Here is a 22,501-nt window from a genome sequence, read left to right as displayed (position 1 = left end):
TTGATATAATTAGTAATACAAATGTCAAACTGAAATATGTTCTCAGCTTATTATCTGAAGAAAAAGGATTTTACAAAGAAGATTTGGCTCTTTGTTAGCAGAAACTTCTGGTTTCCCACTTAAAAACAAATCAAGGTTTGCTCTCATACATGGGTTGTTGTTTTTTATAATTATGTTTTTCAAATAATATATATTGGCCAAAGAGAAGGGATTTATTTTTACAAAGATGAATGATTATCATTTGATAGTATCAAAAAGGCATGAAAAAATTCCAACCATTTCCCATTCCCCCCAATAATGTTCATTAATATAAAGTGTTGCCTCCTGATATTATCCAATTTACATTTCTTACAAAAAAAAACACCTCTTTCTTCTACCTCTTTAACCTGACCACTCTATCTCTTATTTAGTCTGTTCTCATCTATTCCACACTATGCTTGGAAGGGAATTAGTACAGTGCTGGCACACTGTCCACATAAATCCAGTTGGTATTATAGCTTCTAAGAGTTATGCTTCAAAATCTCATGGCAGAACAATATTGACAACAACTCTACATCCAATCAATCAAACAAGAATTTATCAGGGACCTCTGTATGCCAGACACTATACCGGGCACGCGGAGTATAGTGAAACAATCCCTTCCCTCAAGGATCTAACATTCTACTGATAGAAACATGTACATATATAGTGATAGCAAGATCTATGATATGGAGAATTCTTGGAGTTGCTCTTTCTTGTTCTCATCAACCATGTTGGAGCTTTGGGGCCTATTAGAACTGGTTGGTGATTGACAGAGCTTCTGAATTAGAGAGAACCACTATTAACAAGAGGTTTGGCCCATTACTCACTATTTTGCTAGTGGAAATATAGTAAGAGTTGTTTGGACAACATAGAATGAAAAATGAAACTTAAAAATTCCCCATTTGCTGTTTGGTACACTGCTTTGTACTGTAATGAAGTTTCAATATTATTACTCAACTGAAACTGCTTACCCAAAAGTTACCAATGACCTTTTACTTGCCAGATCTGATGGTTATTTCTTATTCATTATCTTTCACTTTGCTTCAACATTTGACTCACTATTCTTTCATCAGCTAGGTCTCTCCTTCTCTGGTTTCTATGATACTTCTCCTTAGTTACCTTCTGCCACTTATTTGTGTCTCCTTTGCTGGTTCATCTACCATATCATGCCTCTTAACTGTGAGTGATAAGATCAGAAGGCATATAGTAAAGCATTGAGACATGAGTAAAGGGGAAAGAAGTACAGGCAATGAGTTTAGAGAGTATTTTTCCTGGTATTTGGGCTGGAAAAGAGAGGATTATAGTGTGAGGTAATGGTAGGGTCTAGGAAGAGTTTTTTTTAAGGATAGGAGAGGACTACATATATTTTTAGATAGTAGAGAAGGAATTTGCAGATAAGGAGATAATAAAAAATATACATACGAAAAAATTAGACATACTGAGAGATTGAGTATAGGGAAGAGAAAGAGGGGATTTGAGAGAGGAGAAGGAAGAAGAGGAAAGAAAAGAAGGAGGATAGAGGGAAGGAGAATAGGAAGGAGAAGGAGAAAAAGATGGAAGAGAAGGAAATGAAGAAGAAGAAAGAAACTCGAGGACCTTTATGAGTTTTAAAGGCATAACCTGGAATTTCTTCAATAAGAGAAATCATGACAAACATTGCCTTATAAGTAAAGAAATGTGCTATAGGCTGAAGAAGATTCCTGTATAAGGACACTTCTATGGTGCAGGGCAGGATAGGGAGAAACTCACCCTAACCACCATTTAGATAGCTTTCCTATTTAAATAATTATTCTTGCTAACTAGATACTACCTTTCATTGCTTAGATGCTGATGAAGGATTGCGAAGTTCTGTTGCTTTCATCTCAGTTAAAACTCTCTAAGTCTAGTCCTCTGGAAAAAAGCTCTGGTTGTCCTTGGACAAAGCCTGGACTGTCCTGCCCTAGTTATAGTGATGTTGAGCATCTCCTGCCATCATTCTGGAAATAACGAATAATATTAGTAGAATTATTAGTTGTATTATTTTCAATTAGGTTCCCATTAGGCACATTGACAACAGCTACTTCAAGAGTACTTACTCTGAACATTTCTAAGGTAACAACAAAAGACACGATTATGATTTAGGGACAGTCTAAAACCAAAATATTTCAATCAAATTTGTTCAATTATTTTCTAACAAAGATATGAAGCAGTAATGCTGAATAAAAGACAGAGATCTACTTGAAAGATAATAACCACATTCTGTTGGAAAAAAATTCGTGAAGAAATTGCTTTATTTTGGATTGGTTTTCTACCACTCTCTTCTTTCATATTCAGAATAGTTCTGGACACAGTTGGAGATCAACGGATTGAGGCTTTTCTCAAAGATTCAATTCAGGTCAATGTATTTAAGTATCTGCCATGTGCTAGGATCATAGGGAAGGTTTTTTTTAATTTAAAGGATCTTATTAATTATAATAGTTATAATGCTTAATAAACTAAATAATTATATAATGGATAAATATTAATTTGAGCTTAATATTAAAAATAAAACAAATTTATTTTGGAATGATGCATATGTAAATGTCAGTGCATAAAAGGTCATAACTTTTGAACTGCAGATTCTAAATAATCTCCACCAGAATTCTTCATATGCCTCTGTGTTCCCGTTACTTCTGATCTTATACAGTATGGTATGTTCTACTAATTTATACATTGCTCTAAGATAACCAACCATCTACTCTGTACATACGTACAAAGTTATTGGCATTTTATCTCACCTTTTAGAATCTGAATTCCTTGAGAGCATTGGTCTTTTTTTGCCCTTTTTTCCCCTGTTAGTGCTTAGCATAGTACTTGGTATATAGTAAACCCTTTATAGATTTGTGTTTACTTGCCAAAAAAAATACTGAATAAGAGAATTTCCCGGTGATCAATTGCTACTTTGATCTTGGAGAAGGAAAAATTGATTGTACTTTTTTCATTATTATTTTGTTTAGCTCCCTACATTTCTAGTCAAAAAATCATCTGATCTATCTTCAGCAATACATATTTTTACTATATCACTCTATCAAAACCTTCAGCAACATTGTCCTTTCATCTAATTCTTATTAAGGTGTTTCTGTTTCCTCTCATTTTATTAACTGGTAACATATAACTCAGCAGGCTATCTTGGCCCATTTTAAATTGATACACTCAATTGTGAATAAAATGGTGAAGATAGTTGAACGATATAATCAAATAACAACTCTTCTTTATTAAGATCTTAACACATTCCCTGCTAATGAAGTGATTATCAAGATTCCACCCTTGCATCAGCCTTACAAGTCAAAACTATTTTTAAAGTGAATTTTTTTATCTCTTCTTTAATTGTCTCTACTGTCCATAGTCTAAGCTCAGACTTTTCCTCAAAGGATTTTTCATGATTAATGTCACATTCTATGATATCAATATATTTTCTGATGCTTTCTAATTTCATCTCCTACTTCACTAAATATGTTGGTCTGTCATCAGTTCCTCTGACATCCCAACAACAAATTTCAATTCTCATTTTGTTTGTAGTTTCATTTAAAAGACTTTTAATGTTTAAGGATTTTAGTTATCAAAACATTCTTCTTGATTAGAAATAAATCTCCTACTACAATTAATCTTTATTTTTCATATGATAACCACATTCTATTGGAAGAAATTTGATGGAAAATAAATATTCTCTTAGCCATGGAATTCTAACTCATCTAGTCTTTTTTCGGAGATCCTACTTTTCAACCACTTAATATAATTAAAAATTGTAATAGGAAAGGAGAACATACAGACTTGAGAAAGCAGAAGGCTTGTGAGAGATATTGACTAATTTGGCCAGTGTAGAGTAAATGCAGGGGAGAAAATGTGGTAAAGATAGGTTGGCTCTTGGTTTGGTTTTCCAATGCTAATTCAATGCCAAAAAGAGTTTTGAATGTAATTCTGTGGGTTTTGGGGAATCACCAAAATTTTCTGAGCTGAAGATTTCTATGATCTGGATAAGATAAGAGTACTAAGGACGAGGAGTAGAGAATGGAGGTGGAAGATTTTTTAGAAGCCTATTACAATAATCCAGCTGAGGAATATTGAGGGTCACTGCTAGGATGATGGCAAGAAAATAGAGAGGGGACAAATGCAAAAGGCTTTGTGGATATAGAATTGAAAAGACTTGGCAATGTCAATGGGAGAAGTGAAGAAGAGAAGATTCAAAGATTCCATCAAGATTTCAAATGTGGGAATCTATAGGAATAATTTTGCCACACCTATCAGATTTGCTAAAATGACAAAAAGGCAGAATGACAAATGTTGGAAGGAATGTAGGAAAATGGGGACACTAATACTCTGTTGGTTGAAATGTGAACTGATCCAACCAATTTTGAAAATAATCTGGAATTATGCTCAAAGAGTTATAAAACTGTGTATACCTTTTGGCCCAGCAATAACACTATTGGGTTTATTTCCTAACGTGATTAGGGGAAAAGGAAATGAACCCATATGTTCTAAGATATTGATAGTAGCTCTCATTGGGGTAGCAAAGAACTGGAAATTGAAGGAATGCTTGTCAATTAGGGAATGGCTGAACAAGTTGTGGCATATGATTGTGGTGAAATACTACTGTGCTTTAAGAAATAATTAACAGGTTAATTTTTTTGGGGGGGAAGGAAAGACCTACATGAAATTATGAAGAGTGAAATAAGCAGAACACTACATACAGCAACAGAAATATTGTTCAAATAATAACCTGTCTACATTCTGAGAAATAACTGATGAATAGAAATGACATTGTTTTATACATACATATATCTTTTTGTCAAATGACTCTTTCTCTAATGGGGAGGAAGGGAGGGAAGGAAGGAGTTAGCTGGATATTTTAATATAAGAAACAAATAAATAAATTTGAAAAGAAAAAAGTAAAGTCAGAAGAAGGGGCAAATTTAGGGAAAAAATATGAGCCTAGTTTTTAAAATTTTGATATATTAGTGAGATACTTTATGTTCTTTAGGCACTTGGAGATGTGATTCCAGAGTTAAGAAAAAATCAGGAAGAAGAATAGTAATCAATATCTAATATCTACATAGTGTGCCAGGCACTGTGATAAGCCTGTTACAAATATTCTCATATTTGATTCTTACAGCACTCTGTGAGGTAAGTGATATTATTATCTCCATTTTACAGATGAGGAAACTGAGGCAAGCAGAGGTTAAGTGTTTTGCCCAGGATCACATAGCTAATAAGTGTCTGAGGCTAGACTGGAAGTCAAGTCTTCTTGGTCCCAAGTCCAATGTCCTTTTGTTGTGGCACCTAGCTGAGATAGAGTTAGAGATGCAATTAGAGATGTAAATTTAACCAGGAATTATGTGCATAGAGAAGCCAAGTGAAAGAATGATCTTGACAAACAAGACAGGGTGCCAAGGAGAACTAGAAAGAATAATGAACTAAAGAACTTTGGGGAAATGCCCACCTTAAAAGGTCATTTAAAGTGTGAGAAGCCAATAAAGGAGTGCCAATATAGGGCATTGTCTTCATGGTAATGTTTTGGATACTCAATGGAATATTAGTTCCAATATCAGTAGTAGAGTTCTAATTTGTCAAACTAAAAATAACTTTCTTTAATCTTGCTTCATCTGAGCCAGATCCTTCTTATTCATTTATCCAGAATCAGTAGTCCTCCAGATAGTCTTCAAAACTTGTGGGATGTTTAAATCATCTAGTTATTCATTGAACACACTTATTAAGCACCTACCGTGAGCCAAGCACTATGCTAATGACAATCAGAATGTTTTTGTTCTTATAAATATTTATATACTAGCAGAAAAAGAGATATATCCTGTAGGGTGATTTCCTTAAAGATTTCCTCTTTACCAGTATTTACTTTGATCTAATTTTGAAAAATGTTTTAATCCATTTAACAGCGTATAAGTGTTCACACAGGCTTCTTTGTATGCATCATTTAAATTTTTTCCCATTCTTGATAACTCTCCAAAGCTAACTGATTTTTCAATCGAAGTTCATTCCATTATGCAAGAAGAGCATTGTATTTTGAATTAATTAAAAATGAACAAATCTGTCACTTCCTTCTAAAATGAAGCTTTCTCTGCTATTCCTTCTCTATATCAATTTTTTCTCATGTTAATAAAGTAACTAAATATTTTAATGCCCCAAATCCACTGATATTGCTAAGATGCCATGGAGAATTATATATACAAAGATATATGTGTGTGTATGTGCATATGTATATATACGCACACATATCTCATGGCTTTCTATGTATAGGATATCAGGCAGAAAAAGAAAAAAGTTCAAATACATTAATTCAAACATTTTAAAGAAAGAATAATATTCACGTGCATCCTTTAGGATTGTTTTTTGGCTATGCAAAGCTTATTTCAGACTGTTCAGAACTATTTTATTTTATTCTTTTCTGATAATCAAGTGAACTTATCACATTAACATTTCTGCAATAAAAGAAAACACTATAGGCATAGAAACCATACTGTCACACATTTTCAGTGAAAAGAAAAAAGTCTTTATGTCTCACCTCCCATCAAACCTGTGCTTCAAGAAGTCAAAGAGGGCTTTCTGCATCATGTCTGTCACCTTTGCAGAGGTGAGAAAGATAGGACAATTGACAGAGAGAGAGAGAAAGAAGTCAAAAGTGAGAGAAGAGGCACTTACTACCAATTAGAGTTAAGCTCCTTATAAAAGCCATTTTATGTGTAACTATATTCATTTACTCCATTTCTTCCACTTGGCACTTTCCATTCACATAGGAGTTGACTAGCAATGTTTACTGAGCTCAAAGAAAAGAAAACTCTCTTCTTATTCCTTTCGTAGAGCCTCTCCTTTGTTTAGGCTTACATCTGATGAAAAAAAAATCATGCAAAGTCCCTGCCCCTCAAGGCAGCCACCTGCAACAGAACTCATGCCAGGGAGCAGAGCAGTAGCCATAGAACTGCCTTTTATATATAGATACTAGCCCTGCCCCAGAGTACCTTAGCCATTCTTCTTTTTGGCAGGGTAGAGTTAAAAGAAATACAAAACCTGCCAGGAGTTTGGGAGTTTTTCAAGATTTTGTATATTCGGTGATACATTTTCTGATCCAAGGATTTTCTTTGTGATCTAATAACAAGCACTAACCCACCTACCCTCCCCCCCCCCCCAGCTCTTCCAATAGCAATAGAGGAAGAGAATGGTGATGTTTATTTCTATCTCAAACAAGCCATTATGCACTCTGTGCTCAGGGTTACACACTTTGAGATTTCCATTTTGGACCGCTACTTCGCATCTGTTCCTCTTTTCCCCTAAATCTACAAGGATCAAAAGACCTCACATTTAAAAAATGTAATGAACTAAAAGTCCTTACTAATTTCTTATTATCTAATAATATTTAATCTATCTGCTTTAAAATTATGCTAGCATTTTTAATAATATTCTTGTTTTCAAAATAGAATCCCATGACAGTATCTAAACACTTCTTCCAAACGATCTAACAAGAGGCTTTTTGATAGTCTATGGGATGATTCGGGGTGGCTTTTGATCATTGGTATATTACCTCAGGGAATTAGTTTTCAGTTATTTATGGTGATAGAACAGGGAGTGCTCATAGGCATAAGATATCAATAGGAAATTAATGCATCTTTACTGTCCCCAATTTTATTTTTGACCACAGCTGTCCAAAAATATGGCAAAACAGTTTCTTTAAAGTTTTATCTCCTTTCATTTTCCAAGAGGTCTTTTTGAAGGATGAAATAAAGAAACAGGGGTGGCTTGGAAGAAAAGCAAAGAGATCTGGATAAGATGAAATCTGATCACTTACCCTTATATAAAAGATAGCCAAAAGTAATCAGTGAAGCCTTGATGACTAGATTGAGTACCCAGAAGACCTAACCCCAAATGATTGTGCTTTCTGTTTTACAAGAAGAATGAAGGTAAAACAACAGACTGGCACTTATACCTCATAACCTTTCAGCGAAGGCCCCACTAACACAACCGGCCTCATAGATGGTACAACATCATAAGGGGGAATGTGCTCCGTCTGAAAAAAGATAATTTTTAATTGGCAACCAGAAAAACAAGAGGATAATAGCTTATCAACAGTAACACCTGATTCTATTTTCCAGTTCCAGCGCTAAAGTATCATCACAGCTTCCTGCTGAGGAGGGAAACATCCCTCATTTAACAACTGATCAGATCAATGAAAATGTATATAGTAGGCAGGCAGGCCTTAATAATAGTTTTAATAAAAAAAAACACAACTTACCACTTTTTGCTTCTGTTTTGCTAAAAGACAACAATGAGAACTATATCAAAACATGTACTGTTTTTAAATGGTAGTAGATGATATTAAATGATGGAAAAATATCTATATTCTCAAAATTCTTTGGTCTACCAATTAATGACGAAGACCACATGGGAAAAAATGACCAATTTTTATATTGATCCTCTCCATTTCATGAAGGGTAAAGGAGAACACAACATATAAATAGCATGCTCCCTTATACCCTGCCCTATTCAAATACAGAGGCAAGTGGGCTACTGATTTATAATATTTCTGAGAATTTGGGGCTATCCTCAAATTTTCATAAACAGAAGGACTTTCAGAAGTCCCACGAAGTTTTCTGGCTGAGCCAAGGATTCAAGTTGGCTTTCAGAAATTCGAAACAACTTTGTTAGAGATCCCTAGGGTCAGGCTCGGTTTATTTGAGAAAAGTGCCAAAGGAGTTCTAACTATAATGATTTTTCCCTGAGGTTCTTCAGAGAGATCATCCAGGATTTCTACAGCCCAGTTTGGACCCTTTGAGCTTATAGGGCTGAATTTGAAGTACTATTTTCCTCCTCTTGGCTCCCTTCCCTATATCTGAACTGAATCACAACTGAATCAGCATACAGGAAGGGAGTACATGAAGGAGAAGAAAAGCTAGCTAGCTCAACTTTCCCCAAAGTACAAATAATCTCCAACATGCCACCTTTCATGCTATTTCCTTAAATTTCAGAATTTAGTTTAGTTCCTGAGGGTAGCTGCTTCCCCCACTTTCACTATTTATACATTTTGATAGGTAACCTAAGCTATGATGACTTTTTTCAAGTAATCACTTGGGGAGCTGGTAAGAGAGCATTTCCCCTTAAAGAATCCATAGCTTTCCATTTCTTTCTTCTAATAGTCTTAAAAAGCTCCAAGACTTTTTGAGCTTGGAGTCAGAACCTATTTCAGATAATCTGCCTCTGGGCTGTCAATAATATTTTCAAAATTATTTTACAGTTGTGGTGCTTTGTTGAGTTTTTTTTAGTAGTAGAGTGCCAAGTTAAGTTAATAAGTGGAAAAAAAGGGTACTGTAATTATATAATAAAATGAAAATATCAGAAAAAAATCAGACCTAAAACTTTTCTGAATTAGGAAAAGCATTTCAATTTTTTTTGAAATCTCAAGAAAAGAATAATTTCTAATAAGTGTTCAAATAACACCCCTACCAGTTGATGTGGGCGTTGCTCGAAATGTTCCTGACACCATTTCTCCGAGACTTGAAGAAGAATTGCCGCCTGATTTCCTAGGATATAACCAAGAAATATATGTAACACAAACCTCACAGATTCTCTAATGACAGAGCCAGAACATGACATGTTTTATTTGACTAAAACCCTAATGAATTCAACAAATCAAATCCTGTGCAATTGAACCTCAATTATGTCTCCAAATTGATTTTTTATTAGAGTCCTGGAATTTTGGTGCAAGGAATATTACTTGAAATGAGTGGACCATTAGCTAAGCTTTGAAAAAAAATTTTTTAATATAGTGAGATTGTCATTTAATAGCTATTATGAAGCTCCTATTACCCATGTGAAAAGTGCTACACTAGGTGAGGGTAGGATACAAAGATAATTAGGGCATGTTCTCTACTGTCAGAGAGTTTCTGAGCTACAAAGGATTTAATTTATTATTCTATTTCCCCTCATTTCTTTTGTTTTTCATGATTTTTAGGATTGGCACAACTGTATCATGAATATATGATTATTCTTGTTTCATTTAGGCCTAGCATTTCTACTCAGTAATGCCAAAAGAAAGATCAAAATAAAAATATCTTATTCTCTCAATGAAGATTGCAGGAGCCATGCTTTCCAATGTGATCCCAGGGCCTTGCATTGTTCATGCAATATAATAAGCACTTAAGAATTTGTTGACTAAATAGAATTTCTAAGAATGCTTTGTTTCCATGTGTATACAGTAAAGCATTAATTGAACCAATCTCAGAAAATGGAATGGTAGTTAACGTGGAGGTAGGGATAGGCAAAAATGAGGTCAGGTAGTGGGAAATTGATCATATGTAGTTTATAACAGAATGAGAAGTATTTGATTATATATATATATCCCACTTTATGTGATTCTTAAGTTTCCTCAGTCCAATTGATATGCCCTGGGAGTTTTTAGTTTATATATGTACACACATACATACATGTATGTATGCACGTGCACATATACATGTGCATGTGTGTAAGTATGTGTACATCCCTGCTCTTTCCCCCTCACCCAAAGATATGATTAGATAGTATCACCATAGATGGTCATGGCACATATCAGAAAAAATAAGCAAAGTAGAAATGGAAGAAGGAAGATGATTTCTCATTCTGACTTTTCTATTCTTCTTATAATTAAGTTATTGTCAAAGCAATTACATGGGATCCCAGACAAAGAAAGAAACATTTCTGAAACAGATGAAGGTGCCCCCAACAGAGGAAGGAGATGGAGGAAATAGATGGAGAAGAAAGAGTGATAATTGGTTATATTTTAAGATTTTCAAAAATAATGACACATGAAATCAATGCTTAAGTGAGATTAGGAACTTAATATACATGGGCCTATTAATACCTGCTTGTTTTCCTGTAAGGCTTTTAAATACTTGTCCTACAAGTAAAATTCATATTTGTCCTCTGGTATCTTTCTAAAGCTTAGTTTTCATAAAGTCAATTCAATTCTTCATCTTATCAGCTAGACATATAAGATACTCTAGAAAACTTTGAGTGGACAAAAAATGCTCTTAGATTATTTGGCCACCCATTATTTTCTGAGTCCTGTCAGTTTTTCCACCTAAATAAAAGTGGCTAGAAAAGAACAATTTTGTCAGTGTGGTTTTCCATGGCCCATTTAAATGGCAGAACAATTGAGTAGGGCTTCACTACTTAACAAAGTAATCTGATGAAGCTTTTGATACTATATATGATTTTTTTGTAGCTATGGACATAGTTGCAGATTTAAAATATACTCAATGGAGTTATCAGGACATAATTAGCACATATGCAGAAAGAGTGCTAAGGATGATGAAATGTTTAGATCCTTTTCAGATCAGTTTTCTCAAAGCAGGTCTTGTATTCCAGGTGAATTTTGGTTTAAAAAATTCTGTGCATTTAAAATCATTCCTTCAAACCAAAAATATCACCTAGTTTTCCTTTGAGGGAAGACAGTTGGCAATAAGGGAGAGAGGGAATCTTACCCTCCATGAAAGCGTCCTCTTTTCTGCTCCTGCTGGATTCGGATATTTTCCAGTCTAAGTGGACTTGGAATGAAGCCAATTTCACAGCCCTCTTTAACCAGTCGTCCTATCCACCAATCATTATTATATTTCTGTAATGAAGAAATAAAACTAATATCAATCAATCAAAATAGTAGCATATGTTCCACTTAACTGTCAACAATTCATAATCACATATTCCTAGCATTTAATCTCATGATCTTCCCTTAGAAGTCTCAAACATCAATAGATTATGTACAGTGCCTAGGCATGGGGTATACTGCTGAGGCTAAAGGCATGAATCCTGCAGTACCCTGGTCCATGCCCTTTCCAGTTCTTAAGGATAAATTTTGGATAAAGGATAAAAGTGCATCAAAGCTATCAGACTTGGAGAGATGAGCTAGTCATATCTGAGGCAGGGAACCCCTGGCATGCCCTCATTATTTAAGAATAAAGAAAATATTATTCCTTATCATATGCAATCTTGGTGCGGAGCATACCCTTTTAAATGTGTAATTACCAAGCGGGGTTCATTTTTATTGCTTTAAGGAAAACAAATATATGGCAGAAGAGAGTATAAGTTTGCTATGGATCTTTAGGGTGATAGTAATCTTAGAGCTGACCTGATGACTACCATATCTCCACTTTCCATTCTGTATAAAGTTCCATAACATGTAAGCCCAGGAAACAAGCAAACTAAAAGGCTTCATACAATTCAGAGAAAGGTTATGTGGATGACCTTATCTGATGAATAAAGCAAGAGCTGCCTTGTAATGATAGACTCCCTGAGCTATTACCAGTTATTCTGTGTCTCTGCTTCTCTGGCAAGGGCTTCATTCAAACCATTCCTGGAAAATAGATATCAATACTATTGTCTCCAGAGTCTCCTGGAAAGAGGTCAAAACCTCTCCAGGCTATCTATTTCAGTATTAGGTTTTCTTAGACTCTTTTACTCCAAAAGTATGTTTATATTTTTAAAGGTATCATTTATGTAAAAAATCTAGTTTAGATCATAATAATGTGATAAAGTGGTACTTTTTATTTTACCTGAGTGGTAAAAAAGAAAAATTAAAGATGATGATCAGGGAGAGCGGGAAGGGGGGGATATGTATCATATTTTTCTAAATATAGGATTTTTTTCTCAGATAAAGCTTGAATAAAACCTGACTGTGGTCTATGGTTGATATCAATTTTCAATCTATGCTGTTATATACCATTTCAGCTTATTTTCTCTGCTTTGGATTGGCAAGGGTAGAGTAACAATCATGGTTGATATTTATATGGAACCTTAGAATTTGTAAGACATTTCATAAATAGTATCTCATTCAAGTCTTAAAGTGACACTATAAGGCAGATACTATTAATCTTCTTAACTTCATTTTATAGATGAGGGAACTGAGTCCAAGAAAGGATAAATGATCTGCTCCGAGTTTCATGATTAATCATTTTAGGAGTTAGAGGAAATTAGGTCTCCATGATTCCAGGTCTGATCCTCTATCCACTTTGTGACTATGCCTTTCTGGACAGAAATGAAGGAAAGGGAGTTGATATCCACGATAAACAGGAAGATTACAAGAGACCACCTAGTTGCCTTTAGTCAATTCAAACTACTAGACCCTTACTAAAGTTTATTATAAACACTGGTGAATTTGACTACTAAGTAATTTTCGATGATATCTGCATGCCAATGTAGAAGAGAGACCAGACTGGAAAGGGACATGTCTTGATTTTCAAAAAAGGAGAGAGAGGGAGGTGAAACTATAAGACTGAGGAACTTAACTTAGATTCCTGACAAAATACAGAAGATGCCTTCTTAAAGGAAAGAGAAGAAATGTGGCATAGTGGATAGAGAGGTAAGTACAGAAGCCATATCCTGTTTGTATTGGACAAGGTCCTCACTTAACCTCACTGTGTTATATGAAAAAACGTTGTAAAGATGTTGATTGGCATTGGGCAGCAAGGGGTCAGAATGAACAAAGTGTTAAGACTTAGAGTTGGGAAGACAAGAGTATGAATCCTGCACAGACACTAGCTGTATGGCTCAGGTCAAATCACTTAACTTTTCTTGGCCTGAATTTCCTCATCTATAAAATGAGGAAAATGGCACTTAACTTGCAGGGTCACTGGGGGGATCCAATGATATAATGTAATGCTCTATAAATGCTAGTTTGGCAAATTGGTATAGGAAACACCTTGCCAGGAGGCCTTAGCACCTATAAACCTACAGGTCTGAATTTTTTTTTAATTAAAGACATTTTTTAAGAAATGACCGCAAAGAACTAAAATGACTTTGTAAACATGTCATGGTAACTGTCATTTTTTTTCCCTGACAGTGGTAACTAAACTGTTAGACCCAGAGGAATGCTCTAGACCAAGGGTTCTTAACCATTTTTGTGCCATTGGCCCCTTTGGTGTTCTAGAGGAAAAAGCCAAGGGACTCTTCAGAATCATGTTTTTAAATACACAAAATCAAATTTATAGGATTACAAAGGAAACGAATTCAATTAAAACATAATTTTTAAAATATTTTTTAAGAATTCACAGAAGTTGTGTTTTAGAATCTACATAGATGTTTCCTAGATTTTATCAAAGCATTTGGCCAAATCTATCATGCTGCTCTTCTGGAAAATATGGAGAGATGGGTCTCTCAACAATTAAGTTGGATGAGGTTAGAACTAGCCAAACAAAAAAATAGCCATTAAGAGGTCGATGTCAAATTAGAGGTATGCTTTAACTCGAGTGGCCTAAGGATTTGTGTTTAGCTGAGCACTCCTTAATATTTTAGTCTAGGACATGGATAAAGACAAGCTTATCAAGTATGCTGATGACACAAAGAGAGAGATGGATAGTGTAGCAATCCAGGTATACATTAATTGTGATATTATTTTAGGAATGCTCAAAAAATGACTCTTGTATTGCTTATGATTGGTTTCTGTAACCTTGAGTTAAATTGAACCTCAACCTTGCCAAATTCCTAGCCCTTCCCTAAGGCTACCTTCTGGAATACTGGTCAGTTATCTCAGGCTCCCTATTTTACCAAAAACAATCAATTAGCATTTTGTAACAAAACCTTAGGCCATATGGATTCCTGATCTAGACTTTAGCTCTATCTAATGTTTTAGGTTCCCACAGTTTGCATCTCCTGATGATTACCTCATAATGTTAATGTATCAGACCATTTGGCTCTCCCCTTCCCCCCTTATACAGTTGTAACCCCAATAAAAGTAGCTATATGACAGTTGAGGAGAGAGCTCTGAACCATCTAAGCTCTTGACCAAGAAGAGCACTGAACCTTCTAAGCTTCTGACCACCAGAGCTTACTCCCTTCCTGTCTACCTTATGCCAAAACTTTCTATGTCTGCGTGTCTTTATTCTTGCCTTATGTTCTCTTTCCATTAGTTCTTAACCCGCAACCCATTTTCACTCAGTCCTTGCTTAGTTCCCCTTTCTGAGTGTTCAACCCACTAGGAATCTTCGTGGAGTTGGTGGATGGCTTCAGATAAGTTACACATTAGATAACAGAGTCAGGATCCAAAAAGAGCTTGACAAATTAAAACACTGAGCTAAATTTATCAAGATCAATCAATCAATCAATAAGTATCTATTAAATATCTCCTATATGCCAGGGAGAATGCCAGGAATTGAGATGAAAATTTAATGTCAGCAAATATAAAGTCTTATACTTGAGTTAATTTTTTAAAACCCTCAATTTTACAGTGACAGTATCATATAGGGAGGCATGTCTAGAGAGCAATTAATCTGAATATGGAATTAATATGAATATGAATATTATAGGTGACATTAAAAGTTAATGTGACCTTAGGCTGTATTAAGAAAGGTACAATGTCTAGGGCTTTGTGTTATAGCTCATCTATCAGTAGATGCACACACAGAGACATGTATATATCTATATAGCTTGGTCAGGCAGTACAAAAGGATAATGAGATGGACCTAGAACTGGACAGTAAAAGGAAAGAGATCTGCATTGCTTTTTGAATGTCATAGAATTTTTAAAAAACCTTAAGTTTTCTTCCAGAAGCAAAGTGCCATCTTTTTTTTTAAAAAAACACCAATATTCTTATCATGAATGGCTGTGAATCATGGAAGAAAACTAAAGTTGAAGACTATGTAAAGGGTAATAAAAAGGTATATAATGGGAATGAACAGGCTACATCATATTAAAAATGAAGAATTCCTGGCAAACTGATCTAAAGTACGTCATTAGAGAAATGTATGATCAGGAATAAAAAAAAAAGTCAGTCATGTAGCAAGGGTGAAGGATAATTATTGGCCTTTGCATTCCATTCATTGCAACATCTGGGAAGGCAAGAAAATATAAGAAAGGCTATCTCCCTACAGCCACACCCACACACTCCTATGAAGGATTTATGGGAGGAAATGTACAAGAGTGATACAAAATGGAAATGCATCAACAGTTTGCAATCTGCATCACTGGAAATAATGCTCACATTAATGAGATTATAGGTCCACTGGAATAAAAAAACTCTTGGACCTAGGAATGTATTCATTTCACTGTACTCTGCCCTGGATGGACTGCATCTGGAGTAGGTGTATGGTTCTTGGCATTTCATTTTAGGAATGATACTGATATTTTAGGAGCATATAAAGAAAGGTATTTGTCCCGGTGGGGTCATGCTTTATGAGGATAAGTTAAAAGAAAGGGTGCTGTTTACCTCTACAGGACCAATAGATAATTATTTTCAGTGGGCCACCATTTGTATGCTATTTTGAACATTTTCATGCTTAAGGTCATAAATGAGATTGATATACAATATAGACATTTGGCCCATTGTCCATCAAAGAAAAATGGCAATTATGTATTGATGAATATTTATTAAAAGTCCTCTCGAAGCAAGGTACTAAATTGGGCAGGCATGTGATGTTCAATGAAAATTAAACTGAGTTCAGGAAACCTGAATTCATTTCCTAACTCAGTCTCTGATGTGGTAGATAATGCTGGACACCTTAGATCTAATTTACTTTCAGCAATTGCCTTTGCATTAGAAGGGAACTAGATATGTTTATTTTAAATCAAGAAGGAAGGGGTTCCTTCCAGAAATTTTTGCTTGGACTGCTAGATTTTAAGCTGACTATTGTTGTGAGGACTAAAGTGAGGATGACTCATATTCTCCCAAGGCTAAAACTATTTCCTGTGAGTAAGTTAGTTCAGCAAAGCAGTAATTTAGTAAATGGTACCTTGGTGGCCCTAAGGGGGCACTGGTATCCTGAAAGACTATGTAATTCTTCAAAATGCTTAATTTAATATCAGAGAATAGCTCAACCACTGAGAGAATCAGATTTCAATGTGTGTGGAAGTTATTTGAACTACTTAGAAGAAAAGTATTACATACACACATATATATCTTGCCTTACCCTCCATATACACATCCAGAAATTTAATATTATCATCATTCCATTTATATGGACAGGTATATGTATAGCTTTCCTCTGTGTCTGTTTTCTCGTCCCTGACATTCCCTATTAGTAGTATTTTGGAAGAAACATAATGAATGGCCTTCAAAGAGATGGTTGAGAGGAGTAGGAGGCACCATCATTAAAAATGCCTGGCCATTTTTGCTGACATTCTGTAGCACAATTTCTCTCAAGGTCACTAGTTCTCTTCCAGTCTCCTAGACTTTGATTTCCTTAAAGTGCTCAACACTCTCTTTTATAAAGAGATTTTTTTTTAATGGAGTATTTCAATATCTAGAAACAAGTAGCCATAATCCCCATAAGATTAAATAGCTCAGTGTTATCCATCTACATTCAGAGAGAAAAATATGAACATTGCTCCCCACTACAAACAAATGAAAATAATCCACAGCCTCCTGGATACAGTTTTGCTAAATTCAAATAGAAATTATTAACTTTATCTATGACCTACTGTATTTTTATTTATTTTGTTAAACATTTCCCAATTACATTTTAATCTGGTTCTGACACACTTGGTAGATGTGCCCAGCAGGCATCATTTTTGATACCTCTGATAAAGAATATTAAGGAGATTGGAAGAATCCAATAAAAAGCCACAAATAAAGGGATAACTTAACTGTAACCTTAAAGGCACTAAAAGATAACCAGGAATTGGGCATATTTGAAAGGGTGAGGTAATAAGGCCTAGACCAGTGATGGGCAAACTACAGCCTGTGGGCCAGATGCAAGGTGGGGGTGGGGGGCCTGAAATGTTCTATCCAGCCCTGCTACATTATTCCTAAATCTGATAAATACTATGAGTAGGACACAATGCAATGAAACTTTGAAAGAGTTACCTTAGAAACAGACTTACAGATGAGCATTTCCTTTCCTTTGGCACCCTCTTTAAAAAGTTGGCCCAGAGGGGCAGCTGGGTAGCTCAGTGGATTAAGAGCCAGGCCTAGAGACTGGAGGTCCTAGGTTCAAATCTGGCCTCAGATACTTCCCAACTGTATGTCCCTGGGCAAGTCACTTGACCCCCATTGCCTACTCTTACCATTCTTCTGCTTTGAAGCCAATACACAGTATAGACTCCAAGACTGAAGGTAAGGGTTTCAAAACAAAACAAACAAACAAAACAAAACAAAAAGTTGGCCCATCACTGCCCTAGACAGTATTTTGGGGAGGAATGCCCTATTAAGAAAAGGTTCAAGCCAAGACCACTTTTATTATTTGGTTAGTGGGGTATGTTGTAGACAAGGGTCTCTGCTAATCAAAAGTAGCCCTTTCTTGCTCCACAAGTATTATTTAATATAAGGCAATGTCTTCTGAATTGGGAGTATACTATGCTCCAATTCATGTAGGTAGCAAATTCTTATACATAAAGGGAAGATGTAAATTTTTAGCATTTTTAAAATTAAAAAATGAAAAGTTATGTACAGTTATAGTGGCATAGGCAACTAAGCACTTCTAGAGGTTAAGAAATGATAGGGCAAAGTGAAAATTTGAAGGTAGAGTCATAAAAACGTGCACATTTCTTAAAGATGCTTAAGTTACTTAAATATCTAAATCTACTTAAAATACTTAAGTATCTAAGATGAGCAAGTAGGACTTGCTTATAACACCACAAGTAATAATGGGGGCAGTATGGGCTGTGCTATGTCAGGCTGGCTATGCTGCTGCTATTTCAGGGGAGGTATGGTATATTCATGGGATAATTGAATACCTGTTGGCTGTCCTGTATTGCATTTCACTTCATCAGTTGGCTATTACTCTCCTTTCAGAATCTGAAATTGTGTTTATGGATTTTTGGTTAGCCTCAATCCTCCATAGTCCCTGTCCCCAACCACAAAATTATAATTCCTAGGATTTTCATACATAATTTAAAAAAAACTTACAAGGAAACTGGACTTTTATAAAGGACAGAAAACATGATATTTTTGTAAAAAGAAAAGACTGTGACTGAGAAACATCCTTAATACTTCCACTCAGGGGACAGATAAACACAGTGGATGGAGTGCTGGATTTAGAGTCAAGAAGATTCATCTTTCTGAGTTCAAATCTGTTCTCAGATACTTAGCAAATGTGTAACCCTGTTTGACTCAATTTCCTTCTCTGTATAATGAGCTGGAGAAGAAAATGGAAATTCACTCTGATATCTTTGCCAAGAAAACCCAAAATGGGGTCATGAAGAGTAGGACATGACTAAAAAGATCAAAAAGCAACATAATACAAGTTTTACTAACTCTATTTTTTAAATGGTCTGAAATCTCCCATAGCATGGAGAAGTCATTATGCTATTAGGGCCAGCCTATTTTGTGTCCGGCACTGTGCCAAGCCCAGAAGAAATAACTCAAGGCAAAAAAAAATTGTCCCTATTATCTAAAAGTGGGGAGGAAACATGCAAAGAACTACTTATGAACAAGATACATACAGGATACACTGAGGATAATCTTGAGGGAAGTCAATAAAATAAGAGGATTGGGGAATGGTGTCTTGAAGAAATGAGACTGTAGATGAGACTTAAAGGAAGCCAGGGAAGTCAGGAGGTAGGGATGAGGAGAGGGAATATTCTGGCTATGTGGGACAGTCGGTAGAAATATTCTGAGTTGGGAGATGGGGTGTCATGTGTGAAGAACAGCAAGGAGGTCAATGCCCCTGGCTCACGGGGAATGTGGAGGGGCATAAAGGTGTAAGAAGACTGAAAAGGTAAGAAAGAGAGATCCCAAAGGAAAAAAGCACAATGCAGTACACTGGGGTGAGCTGGGGCAGGCTGTACAGAGCCAAAAGGATGCTGAAGGAGCTGTATGAGAAGTGAGCCCATGCTTAAATCTTGTGGTCTGGGGAACTGTTAACTGTGAACCACCAACATGCCTTTAATTGCAAAGATCTATTGTTAGGGCAGTAAAATGGCAATAATACATTGTTTGTAAAGGTGCATGTGGTACCCAATTATAACCCACTTCACATTCCATATCTGTATTTACAGTAACAATCAACCTACAAATGTGGTTAAGTATCATTAACCAAAGAGAACTGCAACTCCCATATGGCTATGTTCTATGAAATTAACTGAGAAAGCTACCGGGAAAGTCACTGGGGATTTTCTTTTCATGCCTGATGATCATGTAGGCTGCATAATGATAACAATAATAACAACAGTAACCTGCATACACATAGCACTTAAGGGTTTATAGAGTGTGCAACTCAAAATAGCTCTTTGAGGAAAGGAGAGCAAGGATTACTTATCCCCATTTTACAGATGAGGAAATGGAGGCTTAGAAAGGTTAGGTGACTTGATCAGAATTACACAGTTAATAAGAGTTAGATCCAAGACTAAAATCCAGGTCTTTGGACACTAATGTTCCTTCTACTATACCATGCTTCAGCTGCTTAATTCCATGTCTATCTGAAGATATTTAGCTATTTGTCTATACAGTATAAGACATTTGGCTATTTGTAACAAACTAGATGTTTTGGTATCATATACATACACAGCCTTGGTATCACTTGGGCTTTTTTTTGGACCAGATGTATAACTTCAATGAAAAATAAAATTACTAATAAGGAAACTCTTTACCAGTGAAGATTGGTACTTACTTTGTATCTTATAGTTTCAGTGAGTTGCCCAGGTCACTGAGACACTAAGTAATTTCTTCAGGGTCACATATCCAGTATGTGTCAGAAGTGGAACTTGGGGGCATGTAGGTGGCTCAATAGATTGAGAGCAAAGCCAGGAGACAGGAGGTCCTGAGTTAAAATGTGACTTCAGGCAATTCCTAGTTGTGTGACCCTGGGCAAGTCACTTAACCCCAATTGTCTTGCCCCTTCCACTCTTCTGCCTTGGAACCAATACTTAGTATCTATTCTAAGACAAATGGTAAAAGTTTAAAAAAAAAAAGAAATGCAACTTGAATTTAGGTCTTCCTGACTCCATGGTAGGCTCATAATCCATGCTACCACACTGCTCTTATCATACATTACAAATATCAGTACTCTGAGTAGGAGTGAAATGATAGATTTTAACAACCATCTCTCCGGAAAGAAAACTGCATGCATGATATCCTTTAAATTTAAACTATATTAGTAATACTTTTTCATTACTTTCTAAAGTCTAGACAATCAACAAAATGATAAATCAAGCCCTGATTTTTGGCTTTCCCAGTTCCCAAGTTGCAAATGCTCTAACTATAAATCAGTTCTTCTCTGCCAGTATGAGCTGGCTCCCGCATATCCTCTAATTTTAGAACATGAATCCTCATGGTGCACTCATGAAATTGTTAATAAATTCCAGTTCTTATAAGGTAAATTGATAGGTGAAGTTTATAGATTCTCTTCCCCATCCACTTGCTAGATGGGGAAGAGAATCTATAAACATTGTATGTTCAGGTCATGACATGAATACTTTCTTTTTAAAAAAAAAATAAGGAAAAAACATCTTTTGAATTTGATAATTGAAAGCAGGTCAATAAATTTAAATTTTGAACAATTTGGTTTTGTTTTACTGTGGTATACCTGACAATACTGCATTGTCTTGTGCTTCCTATTTACCTCTTTAATGTGCAGAAAGTCCTTGGCATCAAAGGAGATGGCAGTGCTTGGAACAGGGACGTCTTCATCTAGAGCTCCACAATAACTCACATTCGTTTTCACAGCAAATGCTACAGGTTTCGACTGGGGACAGAAACATGTGGAAAAAAAGGGAGAGAGAGAGAGGTACTGTAAGTTGAAACTTTTCAAACTGGAATGTTTTCTTCTGTGATCTGGAAAAATATAAAATGTAAATCAATGGTAAGAGATAACTCCCCAAAGAATTTTATATTCTCAGGCATTCTGGGAAGTCATGAAATCTGTAATAAATCTCAAAAAGGTTGAGGAATTAGAGCAAAGGAAGACGAATATCATCTAAAGGATTCCCCACGGGATCCTTGCATGTGAGTAAAGTTATTATCAGGTCCTGACCAGGAAAACAAATGACAGTTTTGATAAGACTGAAGAATTCTGATCAATGCAATTATTAACCTTAAATTTCAAAAGGTCAACTACAAAGCATGCTATCAACCTTGTGGCAAGAGATGTGATAGACATATTTAGTCAATCAATGAATTTGTTTTGTATGACAGAGTTATCTAGCAAAAGGAATTTAAAAATTTTTTTTATTTTGGGGGGAGAGATTGAGGAAAGGGGTGGGAGGAATGAAAGAATTGAAACATTTAAAAACACAGAAAAAAGAATAAAGGGAGGGTTGGAGTAGGACACCAACAAGTAAGATAGCTTTGAAACTAATATGCTTTTAAATAGGAGGGATGATTTAGCTATTCATAGGAAAGATTCTTGGTTTCATTAACATTAATCCCTTTTTTCAATTCTTTTCACATAGAAAAGATAATGTGAATTAGTATTTAAGTATAGAAAAATACACATGGAAATAGATTCAGTTCTTGCTGAACTAAAGGATTTATATATTACCTTCCTTCAAGAAAATAAATGTTAAGGTGAGGTTAATTGAGTTAGTCCATCAATCATCACATCATATCCGTGACTGCCTTAAC

The 22,501-nt window shown here is 35.5% G+C and overlaps 1 protein-coding gene across 3 annotated transcripts in view; it reads right to left on the bottom strand.

The window, feature by feature from the left end:
* Nucleotides 1–22,501, bottom strand: part of CACNB4 (calcium voltage-gated channel auxiliary subunit beta 4) — a 349,523-nt gene that overhangs the window by 37,477 nt on the left and 289,545 nt on the right. For all 3 annotated transcript variants that reach the window (XM_044669874.1, XM_044669876.1, XM_044669875.1), the window contains exons 4-9: nucleotides 21,501–21,623; nucleotides 11,499–11,629; nucleotides 9,484–9,560; nucleotides 8,276–8,295; nucleotides 7,970–8,050; nucleotides 6,554–6,612 (exon numbers count right to left, since the gene is read on the bottom strand). In XM_044669874.1, coding sequence (XP_044525809.1) covers nucleotides 6,554–6,612; nucleotides 7,970–8,050; nucleotides 8,276–8,295; nucleotides 9,484–9,560; nucleotides 11,499–11,629; nucleotides 21,501–21,623 — 491 coding nt within the window. The remainder of the gene's footprint in view (nucleotides 1–6,553; nucleotides 6,613–7,969; nucleotides 8,051–8,275; nucleotides 8,296–9,483; nucleotides 9,561–11,498; nucleotides 11,630–21,500; nucleotides 21,624–22,501) is intronic.

The sequence above is a fragment of the Gracilinanus agilis genome, chromosome 3, assembly GCF_016433145.1.
Source record: "Gracilinanus agilis isolate LMUSP501 chromosome 3, AgileGrace, whole genome shotgun sequence".
Taxonomy (NCBI): domain Eukaryota; kingdom Metazoa; phylum Chordata; class Mammalia; order Didelphimorphia; family Didelphidae; genus Gracilinanus; species Gracilinanus agilis.
The sequence above is the reverse complement of the archived record's forward strand: the minus strand, read 5'-3'. Positions and strand labels throughout refer to the sequence as shown.